This window comes from Anomaloglossus baeobatrachus, chromosome 7 (genome assembly GCF_048569485.1).
Source record: "Anomaloglossus baeobatrachus isolate aAnoBae1 chromosome 7, aAnoBae1.hap1, whole genome shotgun sequence".
Lineage (NCBI taxonomy): Eukaryota > Metazoa > Chordata > Amphibia > Anura > Aromobatidae > Anomaloglossus > Anomaloglossus baeobatrachus.
The window spans coordinates 50,737,587-50,761,709 of record NC_134359.1 but is presented as its reverse complement, the minus strand read 5'-3'; the positions used below and the strand labels follow the sequence as shown (position 1 = coordinate 50,761,709).

The 24,123-nt window shown below is 50.3% G+C and overlaps 1 protein-coding gene across 1 annotated transcript in view; it reads left to right on the top strand.

Moving 5' to 3' along the window:
• The window catches only part of TTC21B (tetratricopeptide repeat domain 21B), a 265,962-nt gene that overhangs the window by 63,394 nt on the left and 178,445 nt on the right, over positions 1 to 24,123 (top strand). Inside the window, exon 7 of the mRNA XM_075317283.1 lies at positions 4,241 to 4,325. Within this exon, the coding sequence (XP_075173398.1) occupies positions 4,241 to 4,325 (85 nt within the window). The remainder of the gene's footprint in view (positions 1 to 4,240; positions 4,326 to 24,123) is intronic.

The following is a 24,123-nucleotide window of genomic DNA, read 5'->3' as shown; positions in this document are numbered from 1 at the left end:
CCAAGGGAAAGGACTCCTCCTTACCCCAGTCCAAACCGAAGAGACCTCAGCAACGGAAAATACAATCGAGGTTTCGGTCCTTTCGTCCCTCCGCCTAGCCCCAATCCTCTTCGTCCAGCAGGCCGGAGAAAGGCCAGAGGAACTCCTATGCGTGGCGGGCTAAGCCACGTCCCCGAAAACCCGCCGGAGGCAATGCCTCCAAGGCGGCCTCTTCATGACTCTCGGCATCCCCGAACCGCATCCTCGGTCGGTGGCAGGCTCTCCCGCTTTTGCGACGCCTGGTGGCCACATGTTCAAGACCGATGGGTGAGAGACATTCTGTCTCACGGTTACAGGATAGAGTTCAGCTCTCGTCCCCCGACTCGTTTCTTCAGAACTTCTCCGCCCCCGGCGCGGGCCGATGCACTTTTTCAGGCGGTGGACGCTCTGAAGACAGAAGGAGTTGTGATCCCTGTTCCTCCCCAGGAACATGGTCGCGGCTTTTACTCCAACTTGTTCATGGTGCCAAAGAAGGACGGTTTGTTCCGTCCCGTTCTGGACCTCAAACTTCTCAACAGACATGTGAGCACCAGACGGTTTCGGATGGAATCTCTCCGCTCGGTCATCGCATCGATGTCACAAGGAGACTTCCTAGCATCGATCGACATCAAGGATGCTTATCTCCATGTGCCGATCGCACCCGAACATCAACGCTTTTTGCGTTTCGCCATCGGGGACGAACACCTTCAGTTCGTGGCATTGCCTTTCGGCCTGGCGACAGCCCCACGGGTGTTCACCAAGGTCATGGCATCTGTTGTGGCGGTCCTACACTCTCAGGGCCACTCGGTGATTCCCTACTTAGACGATCTTCTGGTCAGGGCACCATCTCAGATGGCGTGTCAACACAGCCTTTCCGTCGCTCTGGCGACTCTCCAGCAGTTCGGGTGGATCATCAACTTCCCAAAATCCAAGTTGACACCGACCCAATCACTGACTTACCTCGGGATGGAGTTTCATACTCAGTCAGCGGTAGTCATGCTACCGCTGGACAAACAGCTTTCTCTGCAGGCAGGGGTGCAATCTCTTCTTCGGGGTCAGTCACACCCCTTGAGGCGTCTCATGCACTTCCTGGGGAAGATGGTGGCAGCGATGGAGGCAGTGCCCTTCGCGCAATTCCATCTGCGGCCACTCCAGTGGGACATTCTCCGCAAATGGGACAGGAGGTCGACTTCCCTCGACAGGAACGTCTCTCTTTCCCTTGCAACCAAGACGTCACTTCAGTGGTGGCTCCTTCCCAACTCTCTGTCGCGGGGAAAATCCTTCCTACCCTCAACCTGGGCTGTGGTCACCACGGACGCGAGCCTGTCAGGGTGGGGGGCGGTTTTTCTCCACCACAGGGCTCAGGGAACCTGGACTCCGAGAGTCATCCCTTCAGATCAATATTCTGGAGATAAGGGCAGTGTATCTAGCCCTATTGGCTTTTCATCGGTGGCTGGAGGGCAGGCAGATCCATATCCAGTCGGACAACGCCACTGCCGTCGCATACATCAACCACCAAGGCGGCACTCGCAGTCGTCAAGCCTTCCAGGAGGTCCGACGGATTCTGCAGTGGGTGGAAGCCACAGCCTCCACCATCTCCGCAGTTCACATCCCGGGCGTAGAAAACTGGGAAGCAGATTTTCTCAGTCGTCAGGGCATGGACGCGGGGGAATGGTCTCTTCACCCAGACGTGTTTCGAGAGATCTGTCGCCGCTGGGGAACGCCGGACGTCGATCTCATGGCATCACGGCACAACAACAAAGTCCCGGCATTCATGGCCCGGTCTCAAGATCACAGAGCTCTGGCAGCGGACGCATTAGTTCAGGATTGGTCGCAGTTTCGACTGCCTTATGTATTTCCTCCTCTGGCGATGCTGCCCAGAGTGCTGCGCAAAATCAGGTCCGACTGTCGTCGCGCCATTCTCGTCGCCCCAGATTGGCCGAGGCGGTCGTGGTACCCGGATCTGTGGCATCTCACGGTGGGTCAACCGTGGGCGCTCCCAGACCGCCCAGACTTGCTGTCACAAGGGCCGTTTTTCCATCTGAATTCTGTGGCCCTCAACCTGACTGTGTGGCCATTGAGTCCTGGCTCCTAGCGTCCTCAGGGTTATCTCAAGATGTCATTGCCACCATGAGACAGGCCAGGAAACCAACGTCCGCCAAGATTTATTACAGGTCTTGGAGGATCTTCTTATCCTGGTGCTCTGATAATGGTTTTACTCCCTGGCCCTTTGCCTTACCCACTTTTCTTTCATTCCTTCAATCTGGAATGGACAAGGGTTTGTCTCTCGGCTCTCTCAAGGGACAAGTATCGGCGCTATCCGTATTTTTTCAAAAGCGTCTAGCCAGGCTTCCGCAGGTCCGTACGTTCCTGCAGGGAGTTTGCCACATAGTCCCACCTTATAAGCGTCCGCTGGAACCCTGGGACCTTAACAGGGTGCTAACGGCTCTTCAGAAACCACCTTTCGAGCCGCTGCGGGATGTCTCTTTATCACGTCTTTCGCAGAAGGTGGCTTTTCTAGTGGCAGTTACATCGCTCCGTAGAGTGTCGGAGCTGGCAGCGCTGTCATGCAAAGCCCCCTTCCTGGTTTTTCACCAGGATAAGGTGGTTCTGCGTCCGGTCCCGGAATTTCTCCCTAAGGTGGTATCTCCTTTTCATCTCAATCAGGATATCTCCTTACCTTCATTTTGCCCTAATCCAATTCACCAATGTGAAAAGGATTTGCACTCATTAGATCTGGTGAGAGCACTCCGACACTACGTGTCTCGCACGGCGCCCCTGCGTCGTTCAGATGCGCTCTTTGTCGCTGGCCAGCATAAGGGTTTGCAGGCTTCCAAGTCAACCTTGGCTCGGTGGATCAAGGAACCGATTCTTGAAGCCTACCGTTCTTCTGGGCTTCCGCTTCCTTTGGGGCTGAAAGCCCATTCTACCAGAGCCGTGGGTACGTCCTGGGCATTGCGGCACCGGGCTACGGCTCAGCAGGTGTGTCAGGCAGCTACGTGGTCTAGTCTGCACACTTTCACGAAGCACTATCAGGTGCATGCCTATGCTTCGGCAGATGCCAGCCTACGTAGGCGAGTCCTTCAGGCGGCGGTCGCCCACCTGTAAGAGGGGGTCGTTTTCGGCTCTTTTTATCGAGGTATTCTTTTACCCACCCAGGGACTGCTTTTGGACGTCCCAATTGTCTGGGTCTCCCAATGGAGCGACAAAGAAGAAGGGAATTTTGTTTACTTACCGTAAATTCCTTTTCTTCTAGCTCCTATTGGGAGACCCAGCACCCGCCCCTGTTCCCTTCGGGCTGTTGTTCATTTGTGTACACATGTTGTTCATGTTGAATTGTTCTTTTGGTTCATGGTTTTCAGTTCTCCGAACATCCTTCGGATTGAATTTACCCTAGACCAATTTATAAGTTTCCTCCTTCCTGCTTTTGCACCAAAACTGAGGAGCCCGTGATCCACGGGAGGGTGTATAGGCAGAGGGGAGGGGTTACACTTTTTAAAGTGTAATACTTTGTGTGGCCTCCGGAGGCAGAAGCTATACACCCAATTGTCTGGGTCTCCCAATAGGAGCTAGAAGAAAAGGAATTTACGGTAAGTAAACAAAATTCCCTTCTTAACATAAGTTGGAAGTGGATCAGTCACTGGCTATAACAGTACAAACTGTATATGTTTATTCAATAGATCTTAGACCTGATGATGATAGTGTACTTACTTTGAGAATCACTGTCAGCATGGTTGTACAATCCTTTTTGAAAGTCTAAATTCCGTCTCTGTCTGACAGCTCCTCAGGGGCCGGCCTCCCTGCTGCCGCTGCTGAATTCTCACTCTGCTCAGTACAAGCTGCAGCTCTTAGTCAGGCTGAGTGAGCTGAGACTGATATCAATGCTCACTCTGTAGCTGGAGCCATGAAGTGCTGATTTTGTACAGAACTATACAGCCGTTCTGACATGGATTTTCAAAGTAAGTACACCAGTGTTATCAGGACTAAGATGTAATAATGTAAGCACTTCTGGTGACAGCTGTTTCAATAATTTGGATATACTGGACTTTCTGTTCTCCACTGCCTTCATATGATCACGGTCCAGTTCTTCCAATATACAGTATATCTATAAATTTATGGTAAAAAAAAAAATAAATAAAAAATAATATATGTTTTCTATTCCCAGACGACACTCTTATTTTAACGCCTAAAAATCTGATGTGTTTCCTTTTTCCTCCCATAGGTTACTACACAAGGACAGCCATAACCTGGAAGCCACCAGGATGTTGGGGATTCATTACTTGTGCAGAGAAGGAAATGTTCATGAGGTAAGAGAAGCGACTGCAGCTTTTCTCTTGTTTGTGCTCAGACTAGCCGGCCGTACACTGGAGACTCTTTACTTTAGATTAGGGATGCTCATTTTTTTTTATATGCTCCAGTGGCCGCACTGATAGAGCTACTGCCAAGTGATGAGTGGGCACTACCATGCTCGGGTGCTCAGTACTGGTAACTAGTGATGAGCGGGCACTACCATGCTCAGGTGCTCAGTACTCATAACTAGTGATGAGCGAGCACTACCATGCTCAGGTGCTCTGTACTGGTAACTAGTGATGAGCGGGCACTACCATGCTCAGGTGCTCAGTACTCGTAACTAGTGATGAGTGAGCACTACCATGCTCGAGTGCTCAGTAGTCGTAACTTGTGATGAGCGAGCACTACCGTGCTCGGTACTGGTAACTAGTGATGAGAGGGCACTACTATGTATCCCCAGTGTCTGTGCCATGTATCCCCAGTGTCTGTGCCATGTATCCCCAGTGTCTGTGTCATGTATCCCCAGTGTCTGTGTCATGTATCCCCGGTGTGAGCGTCATTATCCTGCACCTTGAGTGTCAGTGTCATCCTGTACACCAGTATTCCTTTGTGTAGATCAGAGCAGCATCGTCCTTCTGCTCTCCTCTCACACACAGCCCTCTGCTCTCCTCTCACACACAGCCCTCTGCTCTCCTCTCACACACAGCCCCCTGCTCTCCTCTCACACACAGCCCTCTGCTCTCCTCTCACACACAGCCCTCTGCTCTCCTCTCACACACAGCCCTCTGCTCTGCTCTCACACACAGCCCTCTGCTCTCCTCTCACACACAGCCCTCTGCTCTCCTCTCACACACAGCCCTCTGCTCTCCTCTCACACACAGCCCTCTGCTCTCCTCTCACACACAGCCCCCTGCTCTCCTCTCACACACAGCCCTCTGCTCTCCTCTCACACACAGCCCTCTGCTCTCCTCTCACACACAGCCCTCTGCTCTCCTCTCACACACAGCCCTCTGCTCTCCTCTCACACACAGCCCTCTGCTCTGCTCTCACACACAGACCTCTGCTCTCCTCTCACACACAGCCCTCTGCTCTCCTCTCACACACAGCCCTCTGCTCTCCTCTCACACACAGCCCTCTGCTCTCCTCTCACACACAGCCCTCTGCTCTCCTCTCACACACAGCCCTCTGCTCTCCTCTCACACACAGCCCGCTGCTCTCCTCTCACACACAGCCCTCTGCTCTCCTCTCACACACAGCCCTCTGCTCTGCTCTCACACACAGCCCTCTGCTCTCCTCTCACACACAGCCCTCTGCTCTGCTCTCACACACAGCCCTCTGCTCTGCTCTCACACACAGCCCTCTGCTCTCCTCACACACAGCCCTATGCCGGTCCCCTGCTCTCCTCACACACAGCCCTATGCCGGTCCCCTCTCTCCTCTCACACACAGCCCTCTGCTCTCCTCTCACACAGCCCTATGCCGGTCCTCTGCTCTCCTCACACACAGCCCTATGCCGGTCCTCTGCTCTCCTCTCACACACAGCCCTATGCCGGTCCTCTGCTCTCCTCACACACAGCCCTATGCCAGTCCTCTGCTCTCCTCACACACAGCCCTATGCCAGTCCTCTGCTCTCCTCACACACAGCCCTATGCCGGTCCCCTGCTCTCCTCACACACAGCCCTATGCCGGTCCTCTGCTCTCCTCACACACAGCCCTATGCCAGTCCTCTGCTCTCCTCACACACAGCCCTATGCCGGTCCTCTGCTCTCCTCTCACACACAGCCCTATGCCGGTCCTCTGCTCTCCTCACACACAGCCCTATGCCGGTCCTCTGCTCTCCTCACACACAGCCCTATGCCAGTCCTCTGCTCTCCTCTCACACACAGCCCTATGCCGGTCCTCTGCTCTCCTCTCACACACAGCCCTATGCCGGTCCTCTGCTCTCCTCACACACAGCCCTATGCCGGTCCTCTGCTCTCCTCACACACAGCCCTATGCCGGTCCTCTGCTCTCCTCTCACACACAGCCCTATGCCAGTCCTCTGCTCTCCTCACACAGCCCTATACCGGTCCTCTGCTCTCCTCTCATGCAGCGGGTCTTGACCTGCGGGGCTGCAAGTCTCCTCCGCAGGAGAACCCAGGAGGCCGCAGCTGCTTATACCCACTATCAGGGTTCAGTGTGCTGCGGTTTCTCACTTGTATTCTCCCTACGGAGGACACATGTGATTCCGCAGCAAACAATTGACATGCTGCGGTCTGAAAAGCTGCACCTCAGGTCAGTGTTTGGTGCGGAAAAACAGGCACAATGGGCACGGGATTTCTAAAAAAATCCCGTCCTTTATGCTTGTACTGTACAGCGCAGCGTTTTAGACGCAGCTGAAGCATGCTGCATCCAAAACACTGATCGTGGGCACGCAGCCTTATAGGTATTTCCTAAGTCAGTTGGGACAGACCCTGTATGGGGGGGGATCGATGGTGACATAGGGGGATTAATATTAATAATCATTTCCATATGAAGATGCTGGATAGCGTTTTCCTTCACTTTGAATATTATTTGGCTGATGGACTCGGTGGTTTTCCTAGGACAAGGAAAGTCCGTGTGTAAGAAAAACTGCGACTGACTGTAAATAACAGATTCCAATATTAACTCCAATAAATAAGAGGCTACAAGAAATCCTGTGCTATACGCAGGCACAATACAGTTCTTTTTTGCACACTGTATGGTTTTCTAAAAGGCACGCGTTTAAATTATAGAAACAGAAAATTAACAACTAATAAAAAAATGTTTATTGTATTTAATTTAATGTAATTTCCCTGGTGGGCCCGTGGCACCCCAGTCCGACCCTGGACTGACCACCTAGAAGAAAACAAAAAGAAAAATAAAGTTTAGTGGAAACTCCTGCCACTGCAGATATGTAATTACAGTTCCTTGTAGTATTCCTGACCACTTATGTCTGCGTATGTTATATATGATGTCATTATCTTATGTGTTTCCCGATCACTTAGGGGCCCTCTGCACACTACGACATTGCAGCTGCGATGTCGGTGGGGTCAAATCAAAAGTGACGCACATCTGGCGTCGCTCTCGACATCGGAGTGTGTAAAACATTTTTGATACGATTATCGAGCGCAAAAGCGTCGTAATCGTATGATCGGTGTAGCGTCGGTCATTTCCATGAATTGGGAAATTCCGATGTTACGATGTTGTTCCTGCGGCAGCACACATCGCTGTGTATGAAGCCGCAGGAGCGAGGAACATCTCTGACCTGCGTCACGGCCGCCAATGCGGAAGGAAGGAGGTGGGCGGGATGTTTACGTCCTGCTCATCTCCGCCCCTCCGCTTCTATTGGCCGCCTGCCGTGTGACGCCACATGACTCGCCCCCTTAGGAAGGAGGTGGGTCGCCGGCCAGAGCGGCGTCGCAGGGCAGGTAAGTGCGTATGAAGCTGCCGTAGCGATAACGTTCACTACGGCAGCTATCACAAGATATCGCATGTGCAACGGGGGCGGGGACTATCGCACTCGGCATCGCTATCATCGGCTAGCGATGTCGCAGCGTGCAAAGTACCCCTTAGTCTTCTGTAAAAGATCCGTTCTGTTCTTATTGATGTTCATACGAGGAATCTACTTTCCCCACTTATCAGTCTACAGGGTCTAGTACAGAGTGGTCCTCTCCATCCCCCCCGGCACAAATGAAGACCTCGCGCTCCGTATCCTCTCATCACCATTAGTTCTTTTTTGCTCTTTTCTTGGGCCGCGGCTTGCTGGTCTTAGCCGCTCTTTTCCCCTTGTTTTTCTTCTTTTTTGGATCATTTTTACTGAAATAAAAGAAATCCCGATGTTCTACATGTGTAACAGACAAGAAAGTGATAGAGTGATCCCGGAGGCGTCACTATTGTAACTCACTGATCAGGTTCTCTGGGCTCTCTAGCTTTTTTTGATAGTTCCCAAAGTGTGAGTGCGGCCTCGAACACATCTCTATTCAGATTAGACAATAAACACATTATGGTTAGGTGTACATTTTACTCAAGCATAGCCAGTGCGTAATTAGAGTTCGATGGGACCTTGTGCAAAATTTGGCCATGACTGTGACGACATGGACTCTGTCAGTGCCTAGCATGGGTTAAGTTTCTTAAAATTCATCCAGACATGATGATATCTTGTTTATAAACGGGGAATAAGCCACTTATTGTTTCTACCAGACTCTTAGGCTATGTGCCCACGCTGCGGAAAATGCACGGAATTTGCCGCGGATTTTTCGCGGAAATTCCACGGATTTTTCAAAAATCTGCAGCACAGCTACTCCCCAGCCATTTCTGTGGCATTTGGGAACTGCTGTGCCCACGCTGCGGATTTTTCCGCAGCGGAAATAATACGGATTTCCCTGCGGAAAAATCAGCAGCATGTCAATTATTCCTGCGGATTTCTCCACAGGGTCCCATATACTTACCTGCCTCACCGGAGTCACTTTCTCTGTCCGGTGTACAGGAGCGCGGTGAATCCAGGTACAAGAAGGAAGAGGTGGGCGGGGCCTGCACGAGCTCCGGTCATGTGACAGCCAGAGCTAGTTCAGGCCCGCCCACCTCCTGCAGACGCTGACAGAGTGACCCGGACGCCGGAAAGCGAGGTGCTGCGTGATGGAGGTAAGTATGAACACCCGATCACTGCAGCACTTGTTCTGCATTGAGGATGCAGTGCCGAAGCCATGGTACTGTATCCTCAATGCAGAATGACCGCAGCATATCCGCAGGACATTCCGCAGCATGGAAACATACAGAAGTTGTGGTGCGGTTTCCTGAGAGCTCCTGCGGAATGTCCTGCGGATATATCCACAGGACACTCTCCCCGTGGGCACATAGCCTTAAGGCCCAGTCACACACAACGACTTACCAGCTATCCCGAAAACGATGCGATCTGATAGGGATCGCTGGTAAGTCGTTGGAAGGTCGCTGGTGAGATGTCACACAGTCAGATCTTACCAGCGATGCAGGAACAATACAGGTCACAGTAGCGACCTGTATAACGATCTCAGCAATCACTGTGACCCTGTCACCCAGTTTCAAACACAGCGATGTGTCCTGCCCAGCAGGACATCGCCTTTGAAGAAAATGGCCTGGACCATTCTGCAACGACTAGAGATCTCACAGCAGGGGCCTAATCGCTGGTAAGTGTCACACATAACGAGATCGCTAATGGGATCACTACTGCGTCACCAAAACAGTGACTCAGCTGCGATCTCGTTATGTGTGAAGGTACCTTTAGGAGTCTAGTGTTAAAGTTCTTGTTGACTCATGTAATTGCCTTGGCCAGTGAAAGTCAGATATGGACACATGGCCTATTGGACAAGAAATAAGGCGTTAAGATTAACTTATAGAGTGAGGCTGAAGCCATCACTGAGTGTTACTCACGGGTCCGGTGGTGTTTTATCCTCAAATTGTCTTGACAATTCAATAAGACCGATCGCGGCGTCAATCTCATCTCTACTTAGATTAGACAATCAATGCATTAAGAACTGCGAGACTTTGCACTTGAGATATACGAGTTATATGCAGTGAGGAAGAGGACTTGACCTCTAGTGCCACCTGTTGGAAGTAGCAATCCTAAAAGTCAATATTGACCCTTTAACGAGTCTTGCCATATGACTTTGGATAAAAGTAAACCAGAATCTCAATTTGCAGTGTTTTGTGATATTGCCCCTCATCAGTGGAAAGTACAAGATCTGATTTGGCTAGGTGAGAGGCTGAGACTCTCATCGAATTGAGATTTTGGTTTGGTTGCTATCCAAAGTCATATTGCAAGGCTCGTTAAAGGGTCAAATTGAAATTTAGGATTGCTACTTCAACTAGGTGGCGCTAGAGTTCAAGTCGTCTTCTCTGAACAGGCAATTTGCATATTTAATTTCGCCAAAGGTGCATACAAGGGGTGTTAGCCTCCTCAGACTGGCATTTTAGATGTGTTGTCACTCTCCACAAGCAGAAAACTTACCCCTTAAATTCCAATTGAAACTGTCACCCTAGGTACGGGGAAGTACCAAGCGAACGGCGAAATGGAAGGTTAGGCCGCTTTCACACATCAGTTTTTTGCCATCAGGCACAATCCGGCAAAAACATGAAAAAACGGATCCGGCGTCTATTGCCGCCGGATCCGTTTTTTCCCCCATAGACTTTCATTAGCGCCGGATTGTGCCTGATGGCTTTGCGCTTCATCCGTTTTCATCCGGCAAAATTTACTTGTCTGGCGGCCGGATGAAACGTTCAAATGAACGTTTTTGTGTCCGGCAAAAAAAACAGATTGCGCCGGATCCGGCACCATACGGCTTGTTTTATAATGGAAGCCTATGTACGCTGGATCCGGCGTAATGCGTCAAAAAAACGGATCCGGCCGCCGGATCCGTTTTTTTGAACTGAGCATGCTCAGTATCATACCGCATCTGTCAAAAAACTGAAGGAACCTGAGGGCAAAAAACTGATGTGTGAAAGCAGCGTAAGGGAAACCCTGTGTCTAGGGAAAGGGAAGATGGTGACCCCTGACTGAACCTACCGCTTGTCCCTCACCATCCTAGATAGATTCTGCACCTATGCGCCAAGACATATACCTGACCCTAGGTATCTCTAGAGCTGGTCCCTAAGTAGGGAATGGGTGGGATGACCTCTTCATCCACCCCAGTAAACAACTATAGACGACACAAGGAGGACACACAGGAGAAAGTGCATGAACTAGTTATCTACTGATGACACAGGTAGAAGTTCAGCAAAGTTTTAATGACGATACCACAGAGGAGTTCGAGCCACCTGCTTGCAGCCAAGGCCTGAATGAACTGAAAAATATCACCAGCACCAGTCCAAGGAAGGAAGGAGTATTTAAGCACCAAGAGAAGGCTGATGATCAGCAGCTGGGTGTAAGGCGAGCTCCTGCTGGGTCCAAAAGGGGGATAGATGAATCCAGCATGAAAGCTACCTATGCCAATGAATACTGACAGCAGGAACAATAGAAAGTCAAGGAACATTCTGTACAGCCAAACACTGTGACCTTCTATGGCCAGAAACCACATGACTGTCTGTCACCCGTGACACACCTGTGATAGAAATATAAAGAAACAAGACCCCTTTTATCCCTGATACATGGGCATAAAAGTAAATGAACCCTCTGAGACAGGAGGTATAGTACTGTGCAAATAGTGACTTACGTTAGGTACAGTCTGCAGTCTACTTCTGTATCATGCTCCCCGATCTCAGGGAGGACCGCAGTCTGTTTCTCAATGTATTTTAGTGTTCTTGTATTTCCTCTATATGTTGATTCAATACGCTGAACAGCTACTAGTGGAGAAAATGGGGAATAATAGGGGAATTGTATGCTTAGGAAACGATAGTGTCCGATTTGGGGTTTACATTTTACTTTGGACTTTCTTCCAGAAGTTTTTCTCCCATCCTCTCTCCAGGTGACAGATCGCTCCCTGTGTTCCCACTTCAGAGGATCTGTTACTCAACTAGATTGGTGCGGGGGGCAGGGGGAGCCGCCAGGGCATCTCAGTAACAACACATACCTGGCTGCAGACGTGCGGCCAAGCTCTGATTCATGCTAAGAACAAGTGAATAATCCAGCTCCAAAAGTATTAAAAATGTATATAACATCTTTATTAAAATTAATCTGTCACCAGGTTTTTGCTCCCCCATCTGAGAGCAGCATAATGTAGACACAGAGACCCTGATTCCAGCGATGTGTCACTTACTGAGCTGTTTGCTGTCATTTTGATAAAAGCAATGTTTTCTCTGCTTCAGATCTAGCAGTTATACAGAGCTCATGAAAATGCTGGACTACCTGCAGCACGTCACGTAGTCCTGTAATGATAATCTCCTGCTGATTAAACAGTGATTTTATCAAAACTACACTAAGCAGCCCAGTAAGTAATCAGGATCTCTGCCCCTACGTTATACTGCTTCAGATTAGGTGGCAAAAAACTGGTGACAGATTCTTTTTAAGGCATTAAAATCCAATTTCATGTCTGATAAAAAAAAATAAAAAATTGTTAAGTGCATGATAGACTGAATCGCTGAGACACAGAAACAATAGACCATGTTGGGAGGGTAACCACTGGGGTGGAACATTAGACGTGAAATCTTCTAGCGGCTTCACCCCTCACCAATGCCATCTTGTACCCGTAACTTTTGACTGGCTGCTTAGTGCATCTCTGAGAGCCTAAGCAAGGCTCTCATAGATTTGTATTGCGTTATCACCTCCAGTGCGCCCCATGTGACACTGGGGCTGCCGGAAGGTCACAAATCAACAGATGATGGATCAGAGCGATGATGGAAACATGAAGCCTCCAGATGGTGAGAAGAAGACAGGGGCAGGGGACTTAGATTTAAAGAACCACTCCGGCTGTAAAACAAAAAAAAAAGAACGCTGGAGTGGTGCTTTAATTTGTGGATGGAATGTGAAAAATGTGGAAAAATTCACGGATTATGAATACTTATTCAAGGCTTTGTATCCAGTGACTGGGTCCCCCTTAAAGAAATGTTATTGTACAATTATTTTATGTCTTCATTTTACACTTACATGGTTTTTCCTTTTCCCATGAAAAGTTTAACTGGCCATTAGTCACATATTCCTTGTATCTGGCCCCTTTATTTATCCTAGCAGACCTTCTCTCAGTCATTATAGCGGATAGCAATGTCGATATAGGTTCTCACTCCACAGAACGTGAATATGAAATGTCGCGCGTTTACTGAGTCAGTAAAACTAACTAGCGGAATGTTGCGTTGCCGTAGCAATAGAATGTTCGGATTGTTACATAATACAGTGGTTTGTGATGCCATCACTCACTGGTCAGAACTACTTACTGCAGGCTCGTATTCACCTCATATTTAATGCGCACCTGTCTTCAAAATACTGTTTTTGGATGCAATCACATATAATAATGAGATATTGTATTTCGTGTGGAGGAATTTATTGTTTTTCACATGTTTCTTCATCAAAATAATACATGATTACATGATTAAACATTTATAAGAGAGTACCTTCCCCCTATTATGTAAAATATGGTATATTCCATTAAATGCTGGCTCTGACTGGCCAGTTATTTGACTGTCATAGCAATTATTAAAAGACCTCGCCTTTGCTGAATCTATTTTTCCTATCCGTGTATTGTTTTTCCTACATCACCGTAATTTTTATATGTGGGGGGGGGCTGCTATCTACTCCTTTGGGGACTTCTCTGAGGCAAGGTAGATTTCCTCATTTCTTTCTGTGAGGCGTAGCTAGTTTCTCAGGCTGTGACGAGGTGTCTAGTTTTTAGCAACGCTGCACGGATGCTTCTAGTGGGGTCTGATAGTTAGGGGATTGCGGTCAGCCTAGGTTCCAACTACTCCTGTTTTCTTGGTGTTTTTTCACCAATGGGTGATTTTTGTAATCTTCCACGGTTACCGGATCATAACACAGAAGCCTGTTATGGTGTATCACATCGGCTGGCTTATTCGGGATTGATGGAGCTAAGCAGACATTGTACGACTAGTCTCTTCGAAAGATAAACTTGTCCTTCTATTTCTGCTGATGTCCTTTTATCTTTGGAACAAACTCAGGTTTGCCGCATCGTTGGCTGCATTTTCTTCCACATTTAGAACATTTTGCCCTTCACCCCAGTAAAGTTTTATTCTTCCTGCTAAAATATACACAATTGTGGGACAACTGTTTTGTTATCAAGACCAAGTTTTAGAATCAGCAAATGTGTTTTTAGGGGCAGGCCGCCCTTTGTAAGTAAATATTCCTGGAAGGATTTTCTTGTTTGGTAGCTCAATGTATCTGTGAGCTTTGAATGTCTCCTGGAATTCCATCAATTTTTCCTAAAGATCAAATGGAGCACCACCTATTAAAGGCACACCGTGTGTCCCGTCCTCCAATTGGCACCATATTGGGTATATTTCTTTTTCGCTCCTAATTGGGAGACCCAGACAGTGGGTGTATAGCTACTGCCTCTGGAGGCCGCACAAAGAACTACACTTAAAAGTGTAAGGCCCCTCCCCTTCTGGCTATACACCCTCCCGTAGGAGTACGGATTCCTCAGTTTTAGCTTTGTGCGCAGGAGGTCAGACACGCACGCATAGCTCCATTGTTTTTAGTCAGCAGCAGCTGCTGACTATGTCGGATGGAAGAAAAGAGGGCCCATACAGGGCTCCCAGCATGCTCCCTTCTCACCCCACTGTATGTCGGAGGTGTTTGTAAGGTTGAGGTACCCATTGCGGGTACGGCGGCAGGAGCCCACATGCTGATTCCTTCCCCATCCCTTTTTACAGGGCTCTGGGTGAAGTGGGATTTACTGGTCTCCAGGCACTGAGACCGTGCTCCATCTACAGCCCCTGGAGAAGATGCTGGATGGAGCGGAGTACATCAGGGACATGGCCCTGCTTCCTCAAGGTACTCTGTGTCCCCGTGCATTTGGCGCTCACACCGCAGCATGCTGGGTGTTGTAGTGCGCCGGGGGACATCAGCGCTACGGCGCTTGTGCCATGGCCTCATTCAGCTTCGCTGAAGCAGGCACACTTCTGGGAATCGGTCGCGCCGGCCGCGGGGACTGCGGCGCGGCTGGCACTTGTGGTGCGCCGGGGACTTCAGCGCGGCCCGCGCTTTTACGGCGGCCGCGCTGATAACTCGAGTCCCCGGCTTTTGCGGCCTGCTTCCGTTCGTTCCCGCCCCCAGACCTGCCAGTCAGGAGAGGGGCGGGACGCTGGCCACTTCTGGGAATCGGTCGCGCCGGCCGCTGGGACTGCGGCGCGGCTGGCACTTGTGGTGCGCCGGGGACTTCAGCGCGGCCCGCGCTTTTACGGCGGCCGCGCTGATAACTCGAGTCCCCGGCTTTTGCGGCCTGCTTCCGTTCGTTCCCGCCCCCAGACCTGCCAGTCAGGAGAGGGGCGGGACGCTGGCCAGTGCATCAGCGCCGAGGGCTGGAGTCGTTTTTACATACTCCAGCCCTCACAATCGGCACAGAGGGGACACTGTTTCCCGCACTTTTGTTTGGAAACTCCCACGGACCGCCCCTCTCCACAGACGCCGGCAGCCATTCCTGCTGACACGCTGAGCTGCAGAGGGGAGCCGGGGAGACCCAGACAAGGAATTCTGCGCCTCTTACCCGCTATTCAGCGGGCGGTAAGCAGCCCTCAGGGCTCACCCCCTCTTGTGCCAGTAGTATTCTTAGTATTTTGTTTCTACAAATACTTGGTATTACATAGCGCTGGTCGCCCTTTGGCTATAGACTCTCTCACATTGCAGAGAGCCAGCAGCATGTCGTCCGTAAAACGCAAGGGTGCCAAGGCACAGACATTATATGCTTCCTGCACCGCATGTGGGACTTTTCTACCGGCAGGCTCCAAGGCCTGTACTTCAGGCCACGGACACTGTGCAATCATTGCCCCCTGGTCCCCCTCAGCTGAATTACCTCCAAGCTCCGGGACGGGCATATACACCTCAGGGTGAAGACTCTGACTCGGACGATGGCCCCGGGCAGCCTAAGCGGGCTCGCTGTGACGGGCCTTCACATTCATCTCAATGGTCAGGATCCCAGCGAGATGAATCTATGGGTGATGAGGCGGACGTAACTGATCAGGATTCTGATCCTGGGACCGCTCTCAATCTAGATACACCAGATGGTGACGCCATAGTTAATGATCTTATATTTAACATCAATAAGATGTTAAATATTTCCCCACCAGCTCCTCTTGTAGAGGAGTCAGCTTCGCAGCACGAGAGAATCCATTTCAGATACCCTAAGCGTACATTAAGCACTTTTCTGGACCACGCTGACTTTAGAGACGCAATCCAGAAACCCCACGCTTATCCTGAAAGGCGTTTTCCTAAACGGCTTAAAGATACACGCTACCCTTTTCCCCCTGAGGTGGTCAAGGGTTGGACCCAGTGTCCAAAAGTGGATCCTCCAATTTCCAGGCTTGCAGCTAGATCCTTGGTTGCAGTTGAAGATGGAGCGGCACTTAAAGATGCCACTGACAGGCAGATGGAGCTCTGGCTGAAATCCATCTATGAAGCGATTGGAGCGTCATTAGCGCCTTCTTTTGCGGCCGTATGGGCACTCCAAGCTATCTCAGCCGGGCTTGCGCGAGTCGACTCAGTCACACGTGCATTTGCCCCGCAGGTAGCACCATTGACCTCGCAAATGGCGGCATTCGCGTCGTACGCGATTAATGCTGTTCTTGACGCTACAAGCCGCACGGCAGTGGCGTCAGCCAACTCCGTTGTTTTGCGTAGGGCCCTGTGGTTGAGACATTGGAAAGCAGATTCTCATTCCAAGAAGTGCTTAACCAATTTGCCTTTTTCTCGTGACCGATTGTTTGGAGAGCGTTTGGATGAAATCATCAAACACTCCAAGGGTAAGGACTCATCCTTACCGAAACACAGACAAAACAAACCCCAACAGAGGAAGGGTCAGTCTGGTTATCGGTCCTTTCGAGGACCGGGCAGGTCCCAATTCGCCTCGTCAAAAAAGACTCAAAAAGACCAGAGACGCTCAGATTCTTGGAGGTCTCAGTCACGCCCAAAAAGGACAGCCGGAGGAACCGTTGCCAAGACGGCGTCCTCCTGACTTGCGGTCTCCGATTCCCACACCCGCGGTCGGTGGGAGGCTTTCCCACTTTGGCGACATTTGGCTGTCACGCGTCAAAGACCGTTGGGTGAGGGATATTCTGTCTCACGGGTACAGGATAGAGTTCAGTTCTCGTCCGCCAACTCGTTTCTTCAGAACTTCTCCACCACCAGACCGAGCCGATGCTCTGTTGCAGGCGGTGGCCGCTCTAAAGGCGGAAGGAGTGGTGACCTCCGTCCCTCTTCAGGAACAAGGTCACGGTTTTTACTCCAATCTGTTTGTGGTCCCAAAAAAGGACGGATCGTATCGACCCGTCCTGGATCTAAAGTTGCTCAACAGACACGTAAAAGTCAGGAGGTTCCGGATGGAATCCCTACGCTCCGTCATAGCCTCAATGTCTCAAGGAGATTTTCTAGCATCAATAGATATCAAAGATGCGTATCTCCACGTGCCGATTGCACCAGAGCATCAGCGTTTCCTACGCTTCGTCATACACGACGAACACCTACAGTTCGTAGCGTTACCTTTCGGTCTGGCAACAGCCCCCCGGGTCTTCACCAAAGTCATGGCAGCAGTAGTAGCTGTTCTGCACTCGCAGGGTCACTCGGTCATCCCGTATCTAGACGACCTGCTTATAAAGGCACCCTCTCAAGAGGCATGCCAACACAGTCTGAAGGTGGCACTAGACACTCTCCAGAGTTTCGGGTGGATTATCAACTTTCCAAAGTCTCATCTAACCCCGACCCAATCTCTGACTTATCTTGGCATGGAGTTTCATACTCTCTCAGCAAGAGTGTCCGAGCTAGCGGCGTTATCTTGCAAATCTCCCTTCCTGGTGTTTCACCAAGACAAGGTAGTACTGCGTCCAATTCCAGAGTTTTCTCCCAAGGTGGTTTCTTCCTTTCATCTCAATCAGGATATCACTTTGCCATCTTTGTGTCCGCATCCAGTTCACCAATTTGAAAAGGGTTTACATCTGTTGGACCTGGTGAGAGCACTCAGGATTTACATTTCTCGCACGGCGTCTCTACGCCGTTCTGATGCGCTCTTTGTCCTAGTCGCTGGTCAGCATAAGGGATCTCAAGCTTCCAAATCCACCCTGGCGCGGTGGATCAAGGAACCAATTCTTCACACATACCGTTCTGCTGGGCTTCCGATCCCATCTGGACTGAAGGCCCATTCTACCAGAGCCGTGGGTGCGTCCTGGGCATTGCGGCATCAGGCTACGGCTCAGCAAGTGTGCCAGGCGGCTACCTGGTCGAGTCTGCACACGTTTACCAAACACTATCAAGTGCATACCTACGCTTCGGCAGATGCCAGCCTAGGTAGACAGGTCCTTCAGGCGGCGGTGGCCCACCTGTAGGAAGAGGCTGTCTGACAGCCCGTTCATGTGGTATCTTTTTACCCACCCAGGGACTGCTTTTGGACGTCCCACTGTCTGGGTCTCCCAATTAGGAGCGAAAAAGAAGAAGGGAATTTTGTTTACTTACCGTAAATTCCTTTTCTTCTAGCTCCAATTGGGAGACCCAGCACCCGCCCTATTTGTTCTTAGGGTTTCGTTTTTCGGGTGCACATGTTGTTCATGTTGTTTCTTAAGTTCTCCGATCTTGTTATCGGATTGAATTTGTTTTTGAAACTGTTATTGGCTTTCCTCCTTCTTGCTTTGGTACTAAAACTGAGGAATCCGTACTCCTACGGGAGGGTGTATAGCCAGAAGGGGAGGGGCCTTACACTTTTAAGTGTAGTTCTTTGTGCGGCCTCCAGAGGCAGTAGCTATACACCCACTGTCTGGGTCTCCCAATTGGAGCTAGAAGAAAAGGAATTTACGGTAAGTAAACAAAATTCCCTTCTTCTGAACACTGAAAAAATAGTGCAATTAAATTTGAGGTGTGTCCCTCAGAACGTACAAAAAAAGATTCATAAAAGTGAGTGGGGAAAAAAAGGCAAGTTGTAATTTTGCAAACTTGTGTTGCATTAACGACATAAAGAATGGTGAGATCATTACCTCCCGAAATAAATACACTAGCTGGTATAATTCACAAAAAGGACAGGGTGGTTGGAGTGGTCAGGTAGCATGGTGAGGACCAGGAGGGCAGAGAAGACACAAAACCAGAAGATGCAAGAATAGTCAGTAAACGGGCTGCGCTCAAAACAGGCAACAAATACAGTGGAACCTTGGATTACGAGCATAATTGGTTCCGGGAGTGTGCTCTTAAACCAAGTTACTCTTATATCAAAGCGAATTTTCCCATAGGAAATAATTGAAATGCAGACAATTCGTTCCACAACCCAAAAATATTTACTGTATTTATACAAACTTATTACAGTAATACAAAATAATGTAAAGTATTCATATAACATTATTACAGGACACAAATACAAAATATTATACAGTAAAAAGCATAAAACAAATTAAACTGTACATTAGCTTACAATAGAATTGTTGGTGTGCGAGAGGTACAGTACAAGTAATGTGCTGCACTGGTTAGCAGAAAGAAAGTACAATACTGTATCCAAAAGTGCTAATTGATAGACATGCTATATAGTATATACTGTACTGTACAATGGTATACTGTATACTGTATACAAGGTCAGGGAAAGATGAGGAAATCCAGCAGCTTGATCCAAGAATTTTTAAAATTTTTTATTTTTATTGAAGTATAATTAAAAAGTCCGTAAAGTCACATAGAGTAGTAAATCAGACAGAGGATGCGTTTCGAACGTCTAGTTCTTATTCAGTCTCCCAGAAATACAAGAAGCAAAAAAAAGTTGTGTTCCAGCTCACCTGTGTAGGAGACACCAACCTTGGACCGTGCAAGGATTGAAAAAGTCGGCAAAACCAGGTCAGGGAAACATGAGGAAATCCAGCAGCTTGATCCAAGAATTTTTTTTGCTACTTGTATACTGTATACAGTACATATATACAGAAAGTTACCTCCAGAGCAGGTCAGAGCGCGGTGAAAAGACAGAACCGAAAGTGTGCACGGTGAGTATTTGCTCTTCTTGCAAAGCATTGCTCTTAAACCAAGTTACAAATTTTTAAAAAGCTTTGTTTGTCTTGCAAAATGCTCTCAAATCAAGTTACTCTTAATCCAAGGTTCCACTATACAGTAGACAGGAGCTGAGCACACAGGACTGAACAAGAGGAGGCCATAGTTATATATGGCAGCTACTAGTAGAGATGAGCGAACCTGAGGTTCGAAAACCGACTTCCAAAAAAAACAAGGTTCGAGTTTGAGCGAGTGACGAATACGAACCACTCAAGCGAGCAGCGCTGTGCTTGGGTATGAGTGATGCTCAGCCCTGTGCGAGCCATGTGCATTGTTGAACGGCCCATATTTGGGGTAAAATCGGCGTGATCAGATGTGTACACACACAACCCCCCCCCCCAAAAAAAAAAAAAAAAATTAAAGTCCTTGCCCACTCTGCCACAGAAGTGTTTTGCTTATGGGCCATTCTCAAAACACGTCCGGGGCGGGGTTTATAAAAACATTTTCTTTATCTTTCCTTTGGGAGACCCAGACCATGGGTGTTTAGCTTCTGCCTCCGGAGGACACACAAAGTACTACACTTAAAAGTGTAGCTCCTCCCTCTGAGCTTATACACCCCCTGGTGAGCAGACCCAGCCAGTTTATCGCTTTGTGTTCAGGAGGCATACATCCACACATGCATTCTCATATGATTTTTTCCTTTTGGAATGAGTTTGAAGAACTGCGGGTCCACGTCTGGACCCCCGGCATGTCCCTTCTCACCCCACTGTGTCGGCGGTGTTGTAAGGTTGATTTCCTAGGCTGAAGCCTTACATGCCGTGCTCCTTCACCATCCCTCCTGGGCTCTGGCTTGAAGTGGGAGCCAGCACGGTCTCCATGCCTGGCAGGAGACCGGTCTCCATCCACAGCCCTTCAGGACCCTGCTGAACCGGAGCACTCATCCCCAGGGACCTGGCCCTGCGTCTCAGCAGCTAAGTACCTGAGACGTTTATATATTGGGGGTCCCTGTGCTTTATTGTTTGGGGAGAGTGTGCTTACTGTATTTACTGACATTTCCGGCGGGTTCTCTAGCTGTCGCCCGAGAACCGCGCCAATGGTGCCTGCGCGTCGGCCTCGCCACTTAAATTTAGGCCCCGGCTTCGCCGGAGGCCTAGTTTCGTTTCACTTCCCTCGCATGTCACTCATGGCGGTCGTTCTGCACAGGGGAGGGACGCTCCCCACAGCTGTGCGTGTCTCCTCCCCTGTAGGTCTCTATGGCCCTCCAGATAGTGCTCTTCATGCAAGTCCCGCCCCCTCTCTTCGCTCCAGCGGCCATTTTCTCAGAGTTCACTCAGCGCTGGTCTGCGTTCTGCATCCCTGCTGAGGGTCTGTGTTTGGGGGTCCGGGCTTCGGGATCTGGAGGGCACACAACACCGATCTGGTAAGCCACAACCGGTCTCTGGTTGTGGACCTCTGTATATACTCTCTGGGGTTCATTCTCTGGCAGAGCCCCTACTCCAGTAGCATGTCTCACACGAGGAGCAAGGCTCCAAAGCTTTATGCTGTATGCGCTGCATGTAAGCTCCTGCTGCCTGAACCGAGCATCTATCCACATTGTGATGCCTGCTCTACCTTGGCGGTGCCACAGCCTGGAGTCTCTCCCCCAGTGGTCTCTCAGGCTGCTCCTGCTCCTGTGGCTGAGCCCCCCCCGGCTTGGGTAGAATCCTTTTCTAGATCTATCTCCCAGTCTTTTGCTGAGTCGATGGGACTTCTGTCCAGGACTTTGCTGAATATGCATCAGCCCCCTTCACAGGGTGCCTCTGCTGCTAGGGGTCTCTCAGGACCGGAGCTCACAGAGGATTCATCATAAGGTCCCAGACCCCGTCCTCCTGAGAAGAGACGCAGGGTTCCCTCTCCCTCCTCCTCCCGCGGCTCTGATTCAAAAGCTGACTTGCAGGATGAGGAGGATGCCTTTACAGGGGGCTCGGAGGCTAACTCCATGTACCCCATTGATCTGTCCGAAAGTGACTCAGATCTTAGTGACTTGATTGCTTCCATTAATTCTGTACTGGATCTCAATCCGCCAGTATCAGAGGAGCAACCCTCTCTGGCAGAAAAGCACCAGTTTACCTCGCCTAAGAGGGCAAAGAGTGTGTTCTTTAACCACTCCAGTTTTCAGGCCGCTGTGACCAAGCCCAGGGCCTGTCCTGACAAACGCTTCCCAAAGCGTGGTTCTGATGACCGTTTTCCTTTCCACCTGAGGTGGTCAAGGAGTGGGCTCAGTCCCCAAAGGTAGACCCCCCGATGTCTAGGCTCTCAGCCCGGACCGTTGTGTCGGTGGCTGATGGCACCTCCCTTAAGGATTCCACTGACCGCCAGATTGACCTTCTGGCCAAATCCGTATATGAAGTGGCGGGGGCCTCGTTTTCCCTGACCTTTGCAGCAGTGTGGGCTCTCAAAGCCATCTCTGATTCTCTAGAGGAGATGCATTCCCTCACCAGGGAATCTATGCCCGAAATGGTTGCCTTGACTTCCCAAGCTTCAGCTTTTTCATCCTATGCCATGTCTGCCATGCTGGAGGCTTCTCACCGCACTGCGGTGGCTTCGGCTAATTCCCTCGCTATCCGCAGGATCTTGTGGCTTCGAGAGTGGAAGGCAGATGCTTCTTCAAAGAAGTACCTTGCTGGGCTCCCTTTTGCTGGGTCCCGGCTGTTCGGAGAACAGCTGGATGAAATTATTAAGGAAGCTACTGGCGGGAAGAGTACTTCCATGCCACAAACCAAAGCCAGGAAACCTGCCCAGGGTAGGAATCAGTCGAGATTTCGTTCCTTTCGTTCCTCCAACTGGTCGTCCTCTAAGCCCTCGGCCTCGTCCACTAACTCAGCCAAGGACCAGAAATCCAACTGGCGCCCAAAAGCGCGTCCACAGAAGACCGCAGGAGGTGCTGCCACTAAGGCAGCCTCCTCGTGACTATCTGCCCGCTCCAGCACCGTCCTTAGTTGGTGGCATGCTCTCCCACTTTGGCGACGCTTGGTTTCAACACGTCTCCGATCAGTGGGTGAGGGATATCATCTCCCACGGCTACAGGATAGAATTCTCTTCCAGCCCGCCAAACAGATTTTTTCTCTCAACTCCCCCCTGCTACAAGGCCGCCGCCTTCTCACAGGCCGTGGCATCCTTGCAGGCCAACGGAGTAATTGTACCGGTTCCCGCCCGGGAACGGTTCAGAGGTTTCTACTCAAATCTCTTCCTAGTCCCCAAAAAGGACGGTGCCTTCCGGCCCATCCTGGATCTCAAGCTTCTCAACAAGCATGTTCAGGTGCGGCACTTTCGCATGGAGTCTCTGCGATCAGTCATTGCCACAATGACCCAAGGGGATTTCCTGGCGTCCATCGACATCAGAGATGCCTATCTGCATGTGCCAATTGCAGTTTCACACCAACGTTGGCTACGTTTTGCAATCGGAGAATATCATTTCCAATTTGTGGCTCTCCCCTTCGGGTTGGCCACAGCCCCTCGGGTATTCACCAAGGTCATGGCAGCAATGATTGCGGTTCTGCACCTACAGGGGTTGGCAGTGATTCCTTACCTGGACGACCTTCTAGTCAAGGCTTCATCCAGCGCAGACTGTCAGCGGAGTGTCTCGCTCACTCTCGCCACTCTAGCCCAATTCGGGTGGCTGGTCAATCTTCCCAAATCCACTCTGACTCCGACCCAGAGTCTCACGTACCTAGGGATGCAGTTCGAGACTTTGCCGGCACTTGTGAAGTTGCCCTTAGTCAAACAGCAGTCCCTCCAACTGGCGGTGCGCTCTCTGCTGAGGCCCCGCCGTTATACCCTCAGGCGTCTGATGCAGGTGCTGGGTCAAATGGTGGCGTCAATGGAGGCTGTTCCCTTTGCCAGTTCCATCTGCGTCCCCTGCAGCTGGACATTCTCCGCTGTTGGGACAAGCGACCTTCCTCCTTACACAGGTTAGTGGCTCTGTCGCCACAGACCAGGAGCTCTCTTCAGTGGTGGCTTCGGCCCCTCTCTCTGTCCCAGGGGCGCTCCTTTCTGGCCCCGTCCTGGGTGATCCTCACCACGGATGCCAGTCTATCCGGCTGGGGAGCGGTATGTCTCCACCACAGAGCGCAGGGCACTTGGACTCCGTCCGAGTCAGCCCTTTCAATCAATGTGCTGGAAACCAGAGCCGTGCTTCTAGCTCTCCTAGCTTTTCACCACCTGTTGGCGGGCAGGCACATTAGAGTCCAGTCAGACAACGCG